Genomic DNA, 13,890 nt, shown 5'->3' on the forward strand with positions numbered 1-13,890 from the left:
GCGATAGGCCTATATAATGTAATGGCTACAAGTATAGGATTTGGAGGACAATTGTTTGGTTTGAATCTTTACTCCATAACTTACTGATTGGGCAACGGAATTGTGAATTTCTGGAATTCTTATTGGTTGCCTGGGTCAGTTATGAAAGAGTACCCTCCAACATCAGTAATTGAATGCTTTGCTTCATAAAATTTTCAATACCATTTTCAGTGTTTACAAATGCTAGCGATAGGCCTATATAATGTAATGGCTACAAGTATAGGATTTGGAGGACAATTGTTTGGTTTGAATCTTTACTCCATAACTTACTGATTGGGCAAGATAATTCTCTATTTAAGGCTCAGTTATTTCACCTGCGAAATGGAAATAAAAGTGTTTCACTTGTAGAAATATTGTTAGAGTAAAATAAGATAGTCAATGTAAAATAGTGCCTAACATTCAGTAAAGACCCCTAACTAATATTATTATCACTGTTATTCATACTAGTAGAAGTAATAATGAATCTGATAACCTAGGTAAAGCCCTTCTATTTTCTTTATTGTTGTAAGTAGAAGGTAGCAGAAAGAACACCAAATCAAGATTCAGAGGGTTTGGTTTTGGTCTTGGATCGGTTAATAAATAATTGGCTTTTGTAAAGTAAATTCTGTTATTTAGGATTTAGTTTTCTCATTCATAAAATTAAAGAGTTGGAAGAAAGCATCTCTACATTTAATTCTGGTTATTATTATATATCATTTACTGAAAATAAATAGAACTAAAATCAGAATTCTTATAGTGAGATTTTTCCTAATTTACATTTTCTCTTTTGGAGTCACTAAAATGCTATGATGAAAATTATGTACACAAAGTTAGCTAAGATAGTTTTTCTAGAATTCTGCTGAAATTAATGTTTGCTAGCATCAGCACATTTTTTCAGGAAAATTATGTTTATCTCCTGCCGTTATGTATTTCACATTTATCTTTCTGTGACTAATTCTGTCACCAATGCTGAAGATCTCTCTACGGGCTATAAGGGCAAAAGTTCCTAGCAGTAGTAGCTGCTAGTGTCAGCCTTGGTCACAGCAGAGCATCCTGAACAGAGGAATTATCAACGTGCAATAAGAGATCTTTCCCAGTGGAACCCCAATCTGAAAGGGTCAAGTCAGAGCCAGGGGAGAAGGGAGCGTAGTATTCCATGATTGCAAGGCAATTAATTTCTCTGTTTACAAGCAATCATGCCTGGAGGGAAAATAACAACAACAACAAAAAATGATCCCCTCTCTCTCTCTCTCTCTCTCTATCTCTTTTAGTTCAGTTTCGCATTGTGACCCTGGATACCAAGTTCAAGGCTGTTGAAGATTTGGTGAGTTCAATAATTTCTAGTGGTACAATTAGACAAATCCATTGCTACATAAAGCTTCTTCAGGAAGCTTTCCATATGTGTGGAAATGAGGTTCCAAAGTAGGGTATTTTATGGGTATAGCTTCAATGCTAACCTTTCGTTTAAATGGAAAACTTTCATTTGTAGTGAGTTGATGTATATTTTTTAGGCCTTTTTATTATGTAAAGTAAACATAGGTTGTATGGAACCTGCTTTCTACTTCCCAGAAGATGTTTGGGATTTATTTCGCATTTGTGATTTTCTTGGCATCTTTAGATGTAGAAACATTGTCCTCTGGGGAAGTAAAGCCTAGGTTTTGATACTTAAATTAAGACATATTTAGACCTTTGCAATGCAATATTTGGCAAAAAATAATGTGCTATTACAGTATTAATCTGTATTTTTTTTCCTCTTTCAGTATCCTTTAATCACAGTTCAGGTAAGAGACCTGCTTTTTACATTCATTCTTTTAAAATATTTAGATAAAGATGATTTGTTTTGGTTTTTATAATTCATAATTAGAAACTAAGATGACTAAAATAAGGGGAAGTGAAAGTCTTTATGTGCATACACAATGTAAGGCATCAGATGAAGGTCTAAATCAAGTACTGCTGCTTTTAGTGTAAGCCGTGTGGCAAATGCATTATCTTGGTTTTTATGGAGAATAAAGCATTGAGATTTTTCTAAGCGGTGTCCTTGCCTGAAATTGCTTAATTTTGGCTGCTGGCCATTCTCAATCTTAATTTTGCCACTTCTTGTTTTAAGGAAATAGAAAACACAAACATCTAAAAATTCTGAGGTATACTAGAAGGTGCTATTATTATAAAACTGACTCTGTTTTCAGAAAATAATTAAGGAAGGCTCCTCCTAACTGTTCCAGTCTCTAGAAGAGTGGGTCTTCAAACTTATTTGAAGTCATATGCTTATCAGTGAAAAATTGCATCAACCAACTCCAACATATGTATTTGAATCCATACATACAACGCATACAACGTGCACCAGTATTGCTAGCTATGTCTGAAGATGGGTACACTGAGATCCAGGCTCAGCACTAGTAATTATGTATGTAAATATGTGCATCAAATAGTCTTTGTATAATTTAGATGGCTTTGACTTTGTTACAGAGGTGTATGCTATGCTAAGCTCATCCTTATAGTAGAATAATTATCATGTCAGTCATTTTCATGTTGTCTGCATTATCAGCAATCTATAAACAGTATTTTCATCACATCCTGATTCAGCTAACATTGCATTCCATTGAAAGTAACCGAAAGCTTAACTAAAGTTGACTTAAACACGTAAAGATTCTTTGTTTTCACAAACCACTAAGTCTGAGTGTAGACACTTAGCAACAACACAGTGCTGCCAAGGATCCAGGCTTTTTCTGCTTAACCTCTCTGCTACCCTCAATGTATTGTTTTATTTTCACTGCCAACTACACCTGATTCTTTTAGAGAGAATTTCTAACCAGTGACTTCCCCTTACACTTAATCAACCAACACTTTGTCACTTGTACAACTCTAACTGAAAGGAAGTCTGAGATATTAATTCAGCCTTAAGATTTGTTTTGTTTTGTTTTGTTTTGTTTTGTTTTGTTTTGTTTTGAGTCAAGGTCTTGCTCTGTTGTGTAGAATGGAGTGCAATGATCTGAACACGGCTCACTGCGGTCTCAATCTCCTGAGCTCAAGCAGTCCTCCTGCCTCAACCTGTTGTGTAGCTGGGACCAGAGCTACACAGGAAAAAAAAAAAATAGCCACCATGCTTTATTAATTTTTAATTTTTAATTTTTTTGTAGAGACATGTTCTCACTTTGTTGCCCGGACTGGTCATGTACTCCTGGGCTCAAGCAATCCTCCAACCTCAGCCTCCCAAACTGCTGGGAACATAGACAGGAACCACTGTGCCTGGCCTCTAGCTTTCTAGACTTTACAGTAGAGGAAAGAAAAAAAAATTGTAGTGAGTAGTGAAGTATGTTTTTGTCTTTTTATGGAGACCTTTTTAGTCAGGAATTCTTTAATCACAGCTGAATGATATCAATAAATTTATTTTCTTTTTCCCCGTAGAAAATATACATTGTTTCTAGAATTTATTAATAAGTTAGTAAATTTATTTATATTGCCATCATCAATCCTCTCTTGTCATACAACTTCCACTTAGCAGCTCTTGCACACAAAGTGTGCAATTCATGACCAACTTATGTAGAGACTAAATAAAAACCCGTGGCAGTTTTTATAAGCATTTGTTAGCATGTGTTTCTTTGTGACCCTTTTGGTGTGAGTCCATGGCTTTGGACAGCACCACTCTGAAGCAAGCAAAACAAGTTTCTAATTCTTTAACTATGGAACTCTGGTTTAGAAGGATCAAAAGCAAAAGCATTACATACAATATTTTTTAGCCATTTTGGGTTTAAATGAGATATACGTTAAGATTGGAATTGAATGCATTGAGGAAGTAATGTTGCTTCTACAATTTGAGATAATTAGTGCAATAAAATGGTTGCATTTTCTTTACTTCCCACAACTATAGAAACGATCCAAAATATATCAGCAAAGGGTAATGCTCTTATGCAAACTCTGATTGTTTATTTTTTTTTTCATTATTTTCTAGGATCCTCAAAACAATCGGATTTTTCAATGGCAAAATGTGACTTCTTTCCGAAATATTACCCAACTCTCATTCCAGTTGATTTCGGAACCAATGTTTGGAGATTACTGGATTGTTGTGAAAAAAAACTCAGGGAAGATAGTGACACACCAATTTGCTGTTAAAAGATATGGTAACCAGTTGCTATTTGTAGTTGTCCTATGTAGATGAAGCATTCAAAGGGTGGAACAAAACAACATTTATGTTACACTTAGGCAGGAGTAGGTGAAGCTTGATCTGATTTTCTTTATCTCCCTGATCTCCCTTCCTTGACCTGGTTGGCTTCATCATCAGCACTTTGCTGCTCCTTATTCCTTTCCCAGTATCCTTATTCTGATTCCTGCCTTCTTTTTCCCCCTAGAAAAATACACATTTTTTCCTACAATCCCCACAGTCTTCTAGGAGAGATCTAAGAGATTGCAATAGAAACAAAATGTGAGGCTGGGTTTGGTGGCTCACGCCTGTAATCTCAGCACTTTGAGAGACTGAGGTGGGTGGATCATGAGGTCAGGAGTTCGGGACCAGCCTGGCCAACATGGTGAAATCCAGTCTCTACTAAAAATATAAAAATTAGCCTAGCATGGTCATGCATGCCTGTAATCCCAGCTACTCAGGAGGCTGAGGCAGGAGAGTGAGAATGGTTTGAACCCTGTAGGCAGAGGTTGCAGTGAGCCAAGATTGCACCACTGCACTCCAGCCTGGGCAACAGAGTGAGACTCCGTCTCAAACAAGCAAAAAGAAACAAAATGTGAAATTCTGAGGATAGGGAAAAGAAAATAAAGAGGAAGAATTAATCATTAGTGAGACACCACCATGTAGAATGGTGCCACACAATTTGGGGCAAATGATACATAGCTTGTACAGATGGAGGTTACAAGGAATCATAGTAAGCTGTAAGACTGCAATTTCCTGTGATTGTGCAGGCTAAAGTATATTTCTCTTTGTTTCCAGTGCTGCCCAAGTTTGAAGTTACGGTCAGTGCACCACAAACAGTAACTATTTCAGATGATGAATTCCAAGTGGATGTTTGTGCTAAGTAAGTGTTTATTCAGGAGATTTACCTTCACAAGAAAACAAAGCTCAGAGAGAATGAGATGTGAGATTAACCATGAAACTTTAATTATTTATATGCTTACATTAATGTTATTAGAGAAGCAACGAATCCTCATTATAGAATATTTGAAAAAATATAGAGAAAAATACAAGACATTACCTATTATTAATTTGACCAACTGCCATTAACATTGTAATGTCACTAACATTGTAAGTTTCCTCTAATTTTAATGAATATTTTCCATGACTGCAATCATACTTTTCTATTTATTATAATTAAGAAAACATGTCTTCATATTATGCCAATCTTTTCATTAATTCCAATTTTCTGTTGCATAAACATAATTATATGTGACTGTACCAAATTTAATTATTTTATTATATAATATGTTGGCTGTTTCATTTTGTTTTCCTGGTAATTAATAATTTTGCAGTATATGTCTTTGTGTATAACATATAATAGGTAGCTTTTGAATTAAAAATTCTTTACTTAAGAAAGATTTCCAGAAAAGAAATTACCAAGACAAAATCTGTACCATTCTTTTAGTCTTCTGATTGCCATACTCCTCACTAAACATGTTGTGCCAATGTAGAATTCTAGCAGCTGGTATGAAATTGTCTCATTGAATCTTCACTATCATGGCATATTTTCATTAAAATAAGAATATGAGCTATTGAAATGGCAAAGTGAAAATAAGGCATCATATCAATTTAATCTGAATTATTTGAATTCTCTTAATGTAAAAAAAAATACATGATTTCAGAAATTTGTATTTTGTTTTTGGAAAATTATTTTTAATTTTTTTCCCCTTTTTTAATGCCTTTTCTCAAATTTCTAATAATAATTTATAAACAATCGGCCAGGCACAGTGGCTCACACCTATAATTCCAGCACTTTGGGAGGCCAAGGTGGGGGGATCACCCAAGGTCAGGAGTTCGAGACCAGCCTGGCCAAAATAGTGAAATCCCGTCTCTACTAAAAATACAAAAAATTAGATGGGCGTGGTGGCAGGCGCCTGTAATCTCAGCTACTCGGGAGGCTGAGGCAGGAGAATTGCTTGCACCCAGGAAGCGGAGGTTGCAGTGAGCAGAGATCGTGCCGCCTCACTCCAGCCTGGGCAACTGAGTGAAACTTCGTCTCAGAAAAAACAAACAAACAAAACAGCTAACATTTTTAAATGTCAACTGTTTGTTAAGCTCTGCATATATTATTACCACAGTGCTGTGAGATAGGAGCTATTGTCATCTCTATTTTATGAAGAAAGATAATAAGACACAGAGAATTAAAATAACTTATCAACAGTAATGGAGCTTGTTGATGGCAGAACTAGGATTTAGACCTAGGTTGCTCAGTTTCAAAACTACTATCCTAATCAATAACTGTCATATACTTTATAAAAACAGTTAACAATATTAATATTTGTCATATTTGTTAAACACTTTATTTAACTTATGACATGAAAATTACTTGCCTTTGAGTATTTTCAGCAGTCTAGTAAAGATACATTGGTTAAAGGGCTGTCTAATGAATGTGCAAGGGTGGTTCTTAAGATGCCTTTGATGCCCCAGAGAACCTTGAATCTTGGAAACCAGTTTTCAGCAGCATTTCAAATCTTGTTTTGACTTTAGGAAATGATTATAAATTTTTTCTGAGTTTTAATGAAGAGTAGTTGAAAATACCAGAATTTAATATACGTAATAGATGAGAGACTGTAGATCATTGATGTTGAAAATGATGAGGTGTTAAATATAAGCTGGAAGAAATCCGGAGTCCTAAACTGGTTTCACTAGAAAGGCCATACACAAAACCAGAGCTTTCAACGGCATTAACATCTCATTTATTTATCTGCACAATAGTATACTAAAAAAAACTACAACACATTGGGAGAGAAAAAATGTTTCCCAAGCATGGCCTTTGGAAAAGACTTGCAAACCTGATTTCTTGAAATTTCTTTAATATTGTATTCTGGATAGAGTTACATTAAGGAGTAAATCAGTATCAGCAATAATAATATCCTGCCAAGAGGCCAGGCAGCTAGACTGGAGCTGTGCTTGCTACAAAGTTATTTCTGGGCAGATTGTGAGAGCACTGCCTCTAGAAGGTTCACACCAAATTGGTTCATCTCAAATTGTATGATACTGTGTCTGTGTTTCCTTAGTCCTTTCTGGGATTTAGCTTAGAATAGCTAGAGAAAACAAGAAAAAATTGGATTCTTTTAGCAAACAATCTCAGAGATGACTTAGGCTTTTAAGAGGGAAGAAAATTTACCTACAGGCAAAGAGATTTTAACACACTGCATTAGCATTCACGGAAAGCTTTTCAAATCACAAACAAAGGGAAAATGTTTATTCTGTCCTGTTTTAAACATTTAAGCTACCTGTCCTATGGGCATATGTTAGCTTACAGATAACACTACAGTAAGAGTTTTATTTTATAAATAAAAGACATTAAGTAGAAATAAGAAGAAATGTTCAGAAATAAGAAGAAATATGTGTGGCCAGATCTAAGTCTGGCCTTTATATAATCATGAAACCTGACACATGATTTTACTGATGTGAATTGACCCAGAATCTCAGAAGTGTTAGGAATGTTTAAATAGAAAGAGAAAAAGGTGAGTGGAAAGAAAAGGCCATGGAGTGAGGCAGATCTGAGTTCGAATTTTAGTTTCATCAATTACAGTGTGGAGAAGTAAGTTACTTGACCTTATTTTACAAATCAGGGTCACTGGGAAAAATAAATGATATATATCAGTGTCCAACAATTAGAAAAAAGTATTCTAATCTGTGAAAATAATATTCACTTTTATTATATGCTAGTTTTACATTTGTTATCTATTAACAAAACGAAAAACTCCAATTAACTAGATTTGCCTTTGGTTGAACCTTTACAAATCTTGTGTTGTAGTTTTGTGTTTTAGGAGAAAATGAGATACTCAAACCCACCCCATAAGGTATTATATTTTTGGTCAAAGCATAACCAGTTCATGCCAAGTCCCACAGCCTTTATATTTATTGAGTGATAAATAAAAACTTGTGCTTAAAATACTGATGTGGAAATATTTCAAGATTCTAAATCATCCAAATTTGATATACATATATATTTTTCTGATAGAAGGGAAAGTGCTATAATGTTATGATGTTTCTATCAGATTAAAATATATTTTTAAAAAACTCAGTTTAAGCATTAAATCATATTCAATGAGATTTTAGATTATTTTAGATTCTGCCTTAGCCTGAATTCGATTTTTTAAAAAGCAGCCAAATCCTCCTAAGAGATCAAATGCCCAGTTTAACCTGAATTCTGTGGGGAACCTAAAGCCTCATCAGTAGGTGAGGATTCCTAATTCAATTTGGTTAGACTGGGTTACTCATAGTTTAGAGATTTCCTACATAATTTCTGAAGAAGATCACAAAATATTGCTATGATATTGGTTATCTGTCATCATAACTACACCTTCCCCATTAGGTACACCTTTGGCCAACCTGTGCAAGGGAAAACCCAAATCCGGGTGTGCAGAGAGTATTTTTCTTCAAGCAATTGTGAGAAAAACGACAATGAAATATGTGAGCAATTTATTGCACAGGTAAAGACCACAATCTTTACTCCAAAATAAAAGTTCTCACTCATTTTCATTCTTACTCTTTCTTTGATTTCATTTATAAGAGGGGCTTAACAGTACTGTTTTCATTTTATTGATCATGGAGTCTGCAGCTAAATAAAGTGAAGAAAGAGAAGAAAATACAGGGCTTAAAGTAGTCTTTCATTCCACAGGCCACGTAAATTGTTATCCACCTCTAGATTCACGGGATTTTTAGAATCCGAAAGGTATCATGGGCTTTGTTGTTTTATATACTGCCTAGGTAGCCTCCCTGATTTTCCTATGGAGAATTGTTAATCATTTTTTAAATGAGTCTGTGATATTACTCTCCATGCCACCTGGATTTTTTTTTTTAATGGAAACAGCTTATTTGCAATCAGCTGCAATTCAGAGTACCCCCACTATATTTGTGCTCAAATCTTCCTATGGAGAATTGTTAATCATTTTTTAAATGAGTCTGTGATATTACCTTCAAGTCACCTGGATTTTTTTTTTTTAATGGAAACAGCTTATTTGCAATCAGCTGCAATTCAGAGTACCCCCACTATATTACTTTAGACTTGCAGTTCATATCCGAAGTCACCATTCGCTCTCTCCATCTGCAGCATCCTAACCTTAAGCGAACAACTCTTCCTATCTCTTCCAAACTGTCTTTTGACTCCCCGAAGTGAAGCCTGTGTATGCCACATCGTTCATATTTTAAGTCCAATTGTCTTAAAGTTATTCATCAAATTTAGTGAACATCCTCTAGGTAAATATCAATAATTGACAAACACAAGCAGAATCCTACCTTTATATAGGAAATGCAGGCAAAGAAAAGTAGGGTGGAATTTTTCCACATCAGCAGTACATTCTTCCATTGGGTGGTTCTGATAGAGTTCAGTCAACCGTTTTACACAATGATGGGTGTTCCCTCACCTAATGGTTTATTTTTTTTCCCCCATGTGAAAAAAATATCAATAAAAAATCTGGTAGAGGCTAGGAGCAGTGGCTCACACCTCTAATGTGAGCATTTTGGAAGGCTGAGGCGGGAGGATAATCATTTGACTCCAGGAGATCAAAACCAGCCTGGGCAACTTAGTGAGCCCCTTCTCTACAAAAATGAGCCAGGCATAGTGGTGCACCTCTGTGGTCCCAGCTACAGGGAGACTAAGGCAAGAGAATCACTGGAGCCCAGGAGGTTAAGGCTGTGGTAAATTGTGTTTGCACCACTATACTCCAGCCTGGGCAACAGAGCAAGACCTGCCTCAAAAAAATAAAAAAATAAAAAAATAAAAAATCTATCTGGTGGAACTATATATATGAGAGGTTTTATTTATTTGAAATAAATTTCTTAGAGTGAGTTTCCTGAGTCAAAGGAAATATAGATAATGTTCATACAGATAATTTAATGATTAGCATATTGCTCTCCTAAAAGTTTTTAGGCATTCCAATTCCTGTGTAAAATATATGAGAATACTATATTTTCCAAATTACTTTCAGCAATATATTTAGAACTTTTAAAAGTTTTTGTCATTTTGATAGACACAAATTCAGCTTGTTTTAACTTGTGTTATCTAATTTCTATTTAGTTTGCGCAACTTTTCATATTTTTGTTATCAATTTGGATTTGAGAACTCTTAATTACCTAGGTTTTTCTGTTCATGTGAAATGGAAACTTTCATTGTAAGTACTGCCTTCCATCCTCCAAGCATTTTTTTTTTCAAGCCTGTTATTTAAACAGCCAACTCATTTACTTTGTCCTATTTTTGACATACCCACCTTCCTTACGTTCCTGGGTTTCCAGTCTTAGAAAAAAAAATCTCACCAGCCCCTGTGTTGTACATGTGGCTATCTAAGTATGCTCTTAAGATTGTTTACAATTTTTTAATAGACATAAAGTTCATTTCCAATGATATTCTAAAATGGGAATTTTTCTTCCAGATGTGGGCTGTGTTGTGTTAGCACCTATCTCCCGATTTTGTTCTCTCTCACTCTTTGTTCTAAATCATGCCCACAAAAGTTTCACCTATTTCATTGGTTCTTATTTTTATTATTTTCTTTCTTACATTATTTTGTGTTCCTAAATAATTTATTTTCTCTTTCATTTTATTAATTCTTTTTTTTAATGTTTGTAGTTGATTTTTGGGGGGTTTAAAAAATATGTTAGCTGTTTCTTTTAGTAATAAGTACATTCAATGTTTTACATTTCTTCTTAACTACAGCTGAACACCATTGATTTTGATGCAAAGCATTTTTTCATTACTGTAATATCTGGGTTCTTATTGGTTTACTTTATATTTTTTCTTTGATTCAAGGATTCCTGAAAAAAAGCTTTTCTCTTATTTTCAAAATAATTAAGGTTCTTCTGGTCACTTTCTATTATTTCATTTTAATTTGACTATATTATAATTAGACAAAGTAAAATTGCTTTTGTTGTTGATGTCATAGCTGTTAATTTAAAATTGAGACGCACACACTCTGGAGCCAGAGCAGCTACTTAGCTCCACCATCTTTTAGCTGTGAGGTCTTGGACAGGTTACATGATGTACCTTTTATAGTTTATTCATCTATATAATAAGATAATAACAGTACCTAGCTCATGTGATAGTTTTAAGTACCAAATAAACGGATATATCCTTATAACATTTTAAACCTGGAATTAGTAAACACTGTGTTGTAAAATATAATTAAATTTATATTTCTCTAATTATTGACATTACTGATGATAGATTAACTATAGATTTTTTTTGTTATTTTAAATAAGTAATTTGCCTTAAAAAGTGTTTTGTTGTTACACATTTGCTGAATGCTTCTGTTCCATCTGTTTTAGTGCCTTTCTCCATGATTATAATTTCTTCCTCTTAAAATGCTGTGAACCAAAAGTATCTGAGACAGATTTCAATCAATTTAGAAAGCTTATTTTGCCAAGGTTAAGGATGTGCCCATGACAGCCTCAAGAGGTCCTACCAACATGTGCCCAAAGTGGTTGGGGTACAGCTTGCTTTTATGCATTTCAGGGAGACATGAGACATCAACAAATACGTGTAAGATGTACCTTGGTCCAGTCCGGAAAGGCAGGACAATCCAAAGCAAGGGGGCTTCCAGGTCATAGGTAGAGAAGAGGCAAACAGTTGTATGAAGAATAAGTCTTTGAGGCCAGGCGCAGTGGTTCACGGTTGTAAACCCAGCACTTTGAGAGGCCGAGGCGAGCGGATCACGTGAGGTCAGGCGATCAGACCAGCCTGACCAACATGGAGAAAGCCCATCTCTACTAAAAACACAAAAATTGGGCCGGCGTGATGGCTCACGCCTGTAATCCCAGCACTTTGGGAGGCCGTAGACAGGAGGTTCAGGAGGTCAGGAGATCGAGACCATTTCAACACAGTGAAACCCCGTCTATACTAAAAAATACAAAAAACTAGCCGGGCGACGTGGCGGCGCCTGTAGTCCCAGCTACCCGGGAGGCTGAGGCAGGAGAATGGCGTGAACCCGGGAGGCGGAGCTTGCAGTGAGCTGAGATCCGGCCACAGCACTCCAGCCTGGGTGACAGAGTGAGACTCCGTCTAAAAAAAAAAAAAATACAAAAAACTAGCCAGGCGTGGTGGCGGGCGCCTGTAGTCCCAGCTACTCGGGGCTGAGGCAGGAGAATGGCGCGAACACGGGGGGCGGAGCTTGCAGTGAGCCGAGATCGCACCACTGCTCTCCAGCCTGGGCGACAGAGCGAGACTCTGTCTCAAAAATAATTATAATTTAAAAATAAAATAAATAAATAAATTAGCCAGGCATGGTGGCAGGTGCCTATAATCCTAGCTACTTGGGAGACTGATACAGGAGAATCGCTTGAACCTGGGAGGCGGAGGTTGCAGTGAGCCAAGATTGCGCTGTTGCACCTCAGCCCGAGTGACAGAGCAAGACTATCTCAAAAAAAAAGAGTAGATCTTTGTCTTTGATCAGCCTTTCACTGAATACACAATTTGCATGTGAGAGGAGGATAGAGGAATAGTCACTTATGCCTTAGTCTGGCTCAGTAAATCTGCATTTTTACGTAAACTATTGGGCAGAGGAAGCAATCGGATAAATCAGATATGCATTTGTCTCAGGTAAGCAGAGGGATGACTTTGAGTTCTGTTCTTTGTCCCACGCCTGTGAAGATAAACTGAATTTATATTGCCAGGGTGAATTTCCAAAGAGCTCTTTTAGGGAAATGTTCTGTTTTAGGGAAAAATAGTGAGGGAGGTGTCTAGTTTTTAACTTTGTAGCTACCTTATTTGGGAATAAAATGGGAGACAGATTTGCCCAGGAGTTCCCAGCTCGCCCTTTCCCTTTGACTCAGTAATGCTGGGGGGGTCCTGAGATTTGCTTTCCTTCCACAATACCATTCAGCTTCCTTTCCATCCTTTAACCTTTTCCCATCTACAATGTTTCCAGGAGAATTTCCTTGAAATCTGTAAAATACAGATTACCTCCTTACCTTATTTAAAATGCTGATGTAAATATTCACTCCTCCTTCTCCTCCTTTAATTCTTTGGCCATTTCAACAAGTTTATGAGGTAGAGCCATGGCATGGGATGGGGATTGTTAATATATCTGTGCAAAAACCCTATTTTTAAAAGACACTTAAAAAAAAAAAACCTCTTAGATCCCTAACATTTTAATTATACCTTCTCTTTATTTTTCAGTTGGAAAATGGTTGTGTTTCTCAAATTGTAAATACAAAAGTCTTCCAACTCTACCGTTCCGGATTATTCATGACATTTCACGTTGCTGTAATTGTTACAGAATTTGGAACAGGTAATGACTGTATTTTTGGACGACCTGAGGATATATGGCAACTTACTGGGAGAAGCTTGTTGAGTTAGCACTAAGTACAAATTCAGATTAATTATTTCTAATTTAATACAACTGGGAATAGTTGCAAGTGCAAAAATTATTACTGAAAAATTTACAAGATTGCTCATAGTGAGTGTTCAATAAGTATCTGTGAAAAGAATGAAAGAAGAGACCGGGCGTGGTAGCTCACACCTGTAATCCCAGCACTTTGGGAGGCCGAGGCATGTGGATCACCTGAGGTCAGGAGTTCAAAATCAGCCTGGCCAGCATGGTGAAACCCCGTCTCTACAAAAATACAAAAAATTAGCCGGGCGTGGTGGCGAGTGCCTGTAATCCCAGCTACTCAGGAGGCTGAGGCAGGAGAGAATTGCTGGAACCTAGGAGGCGGAGACTGCAGTGAGCTGAGATCATGCCATTGCACTT

General features: G+C 36.2%; 1 protein-coding gene across 1 annotated transcript in view; it reads left to right on the forward strand.

The window, feature by feature from the left end:
* LOC105519768 (ovostatin homolog 2) overlaps positions 1-13,890 on the forward strand; it is a 46,974-nt gene that overhangs the window by 1,792 nt on the left and 31,292 nt on the right. The window contains exons 4-9 of the mRNA XM_011953235.1: positions 1,290-1,342; positions 1,779-1,799; positions 3,968-4,136; positions 4,955-5,039; positions 8,523-8,640; positions 13,317-13,428. Of these exons, the coding sequence (XP_011808625.1) occupies positions 1,290-1,342; positions 1,779-1,799; positions 3,968-4,136; positions 4,955-5,039; positions 8,523-8,640; positions 13,317-13,428 (558 nt within the window). The remainder of the gene's footprint in view (positions 1-1,289; positions 1,343-1,778; positions 1,800-3,967; positions 4,137-4,954; positions 5,040-8,522; positions 8,641-13,316; positions 13,429-13,890) is intronic.

The sequence above is a fragment of the Colobus angolensis genome, unplaced genomic scaffold (genome assembly GCF_000951035.1).
Source record: "Colobus angolensis palliatus isolate OR3802 unplaced genomic scaffold, Cang.pa_1.0 Scaffold11, whole genome shotgun sequence".
Classification (NCBI taxonomy): domain Eukaryota; kingdom Metazoa; phylum Chordata; class Mammalia; order Primates; family Cercopithecidae; genus Colobus; species Colobus angolensis.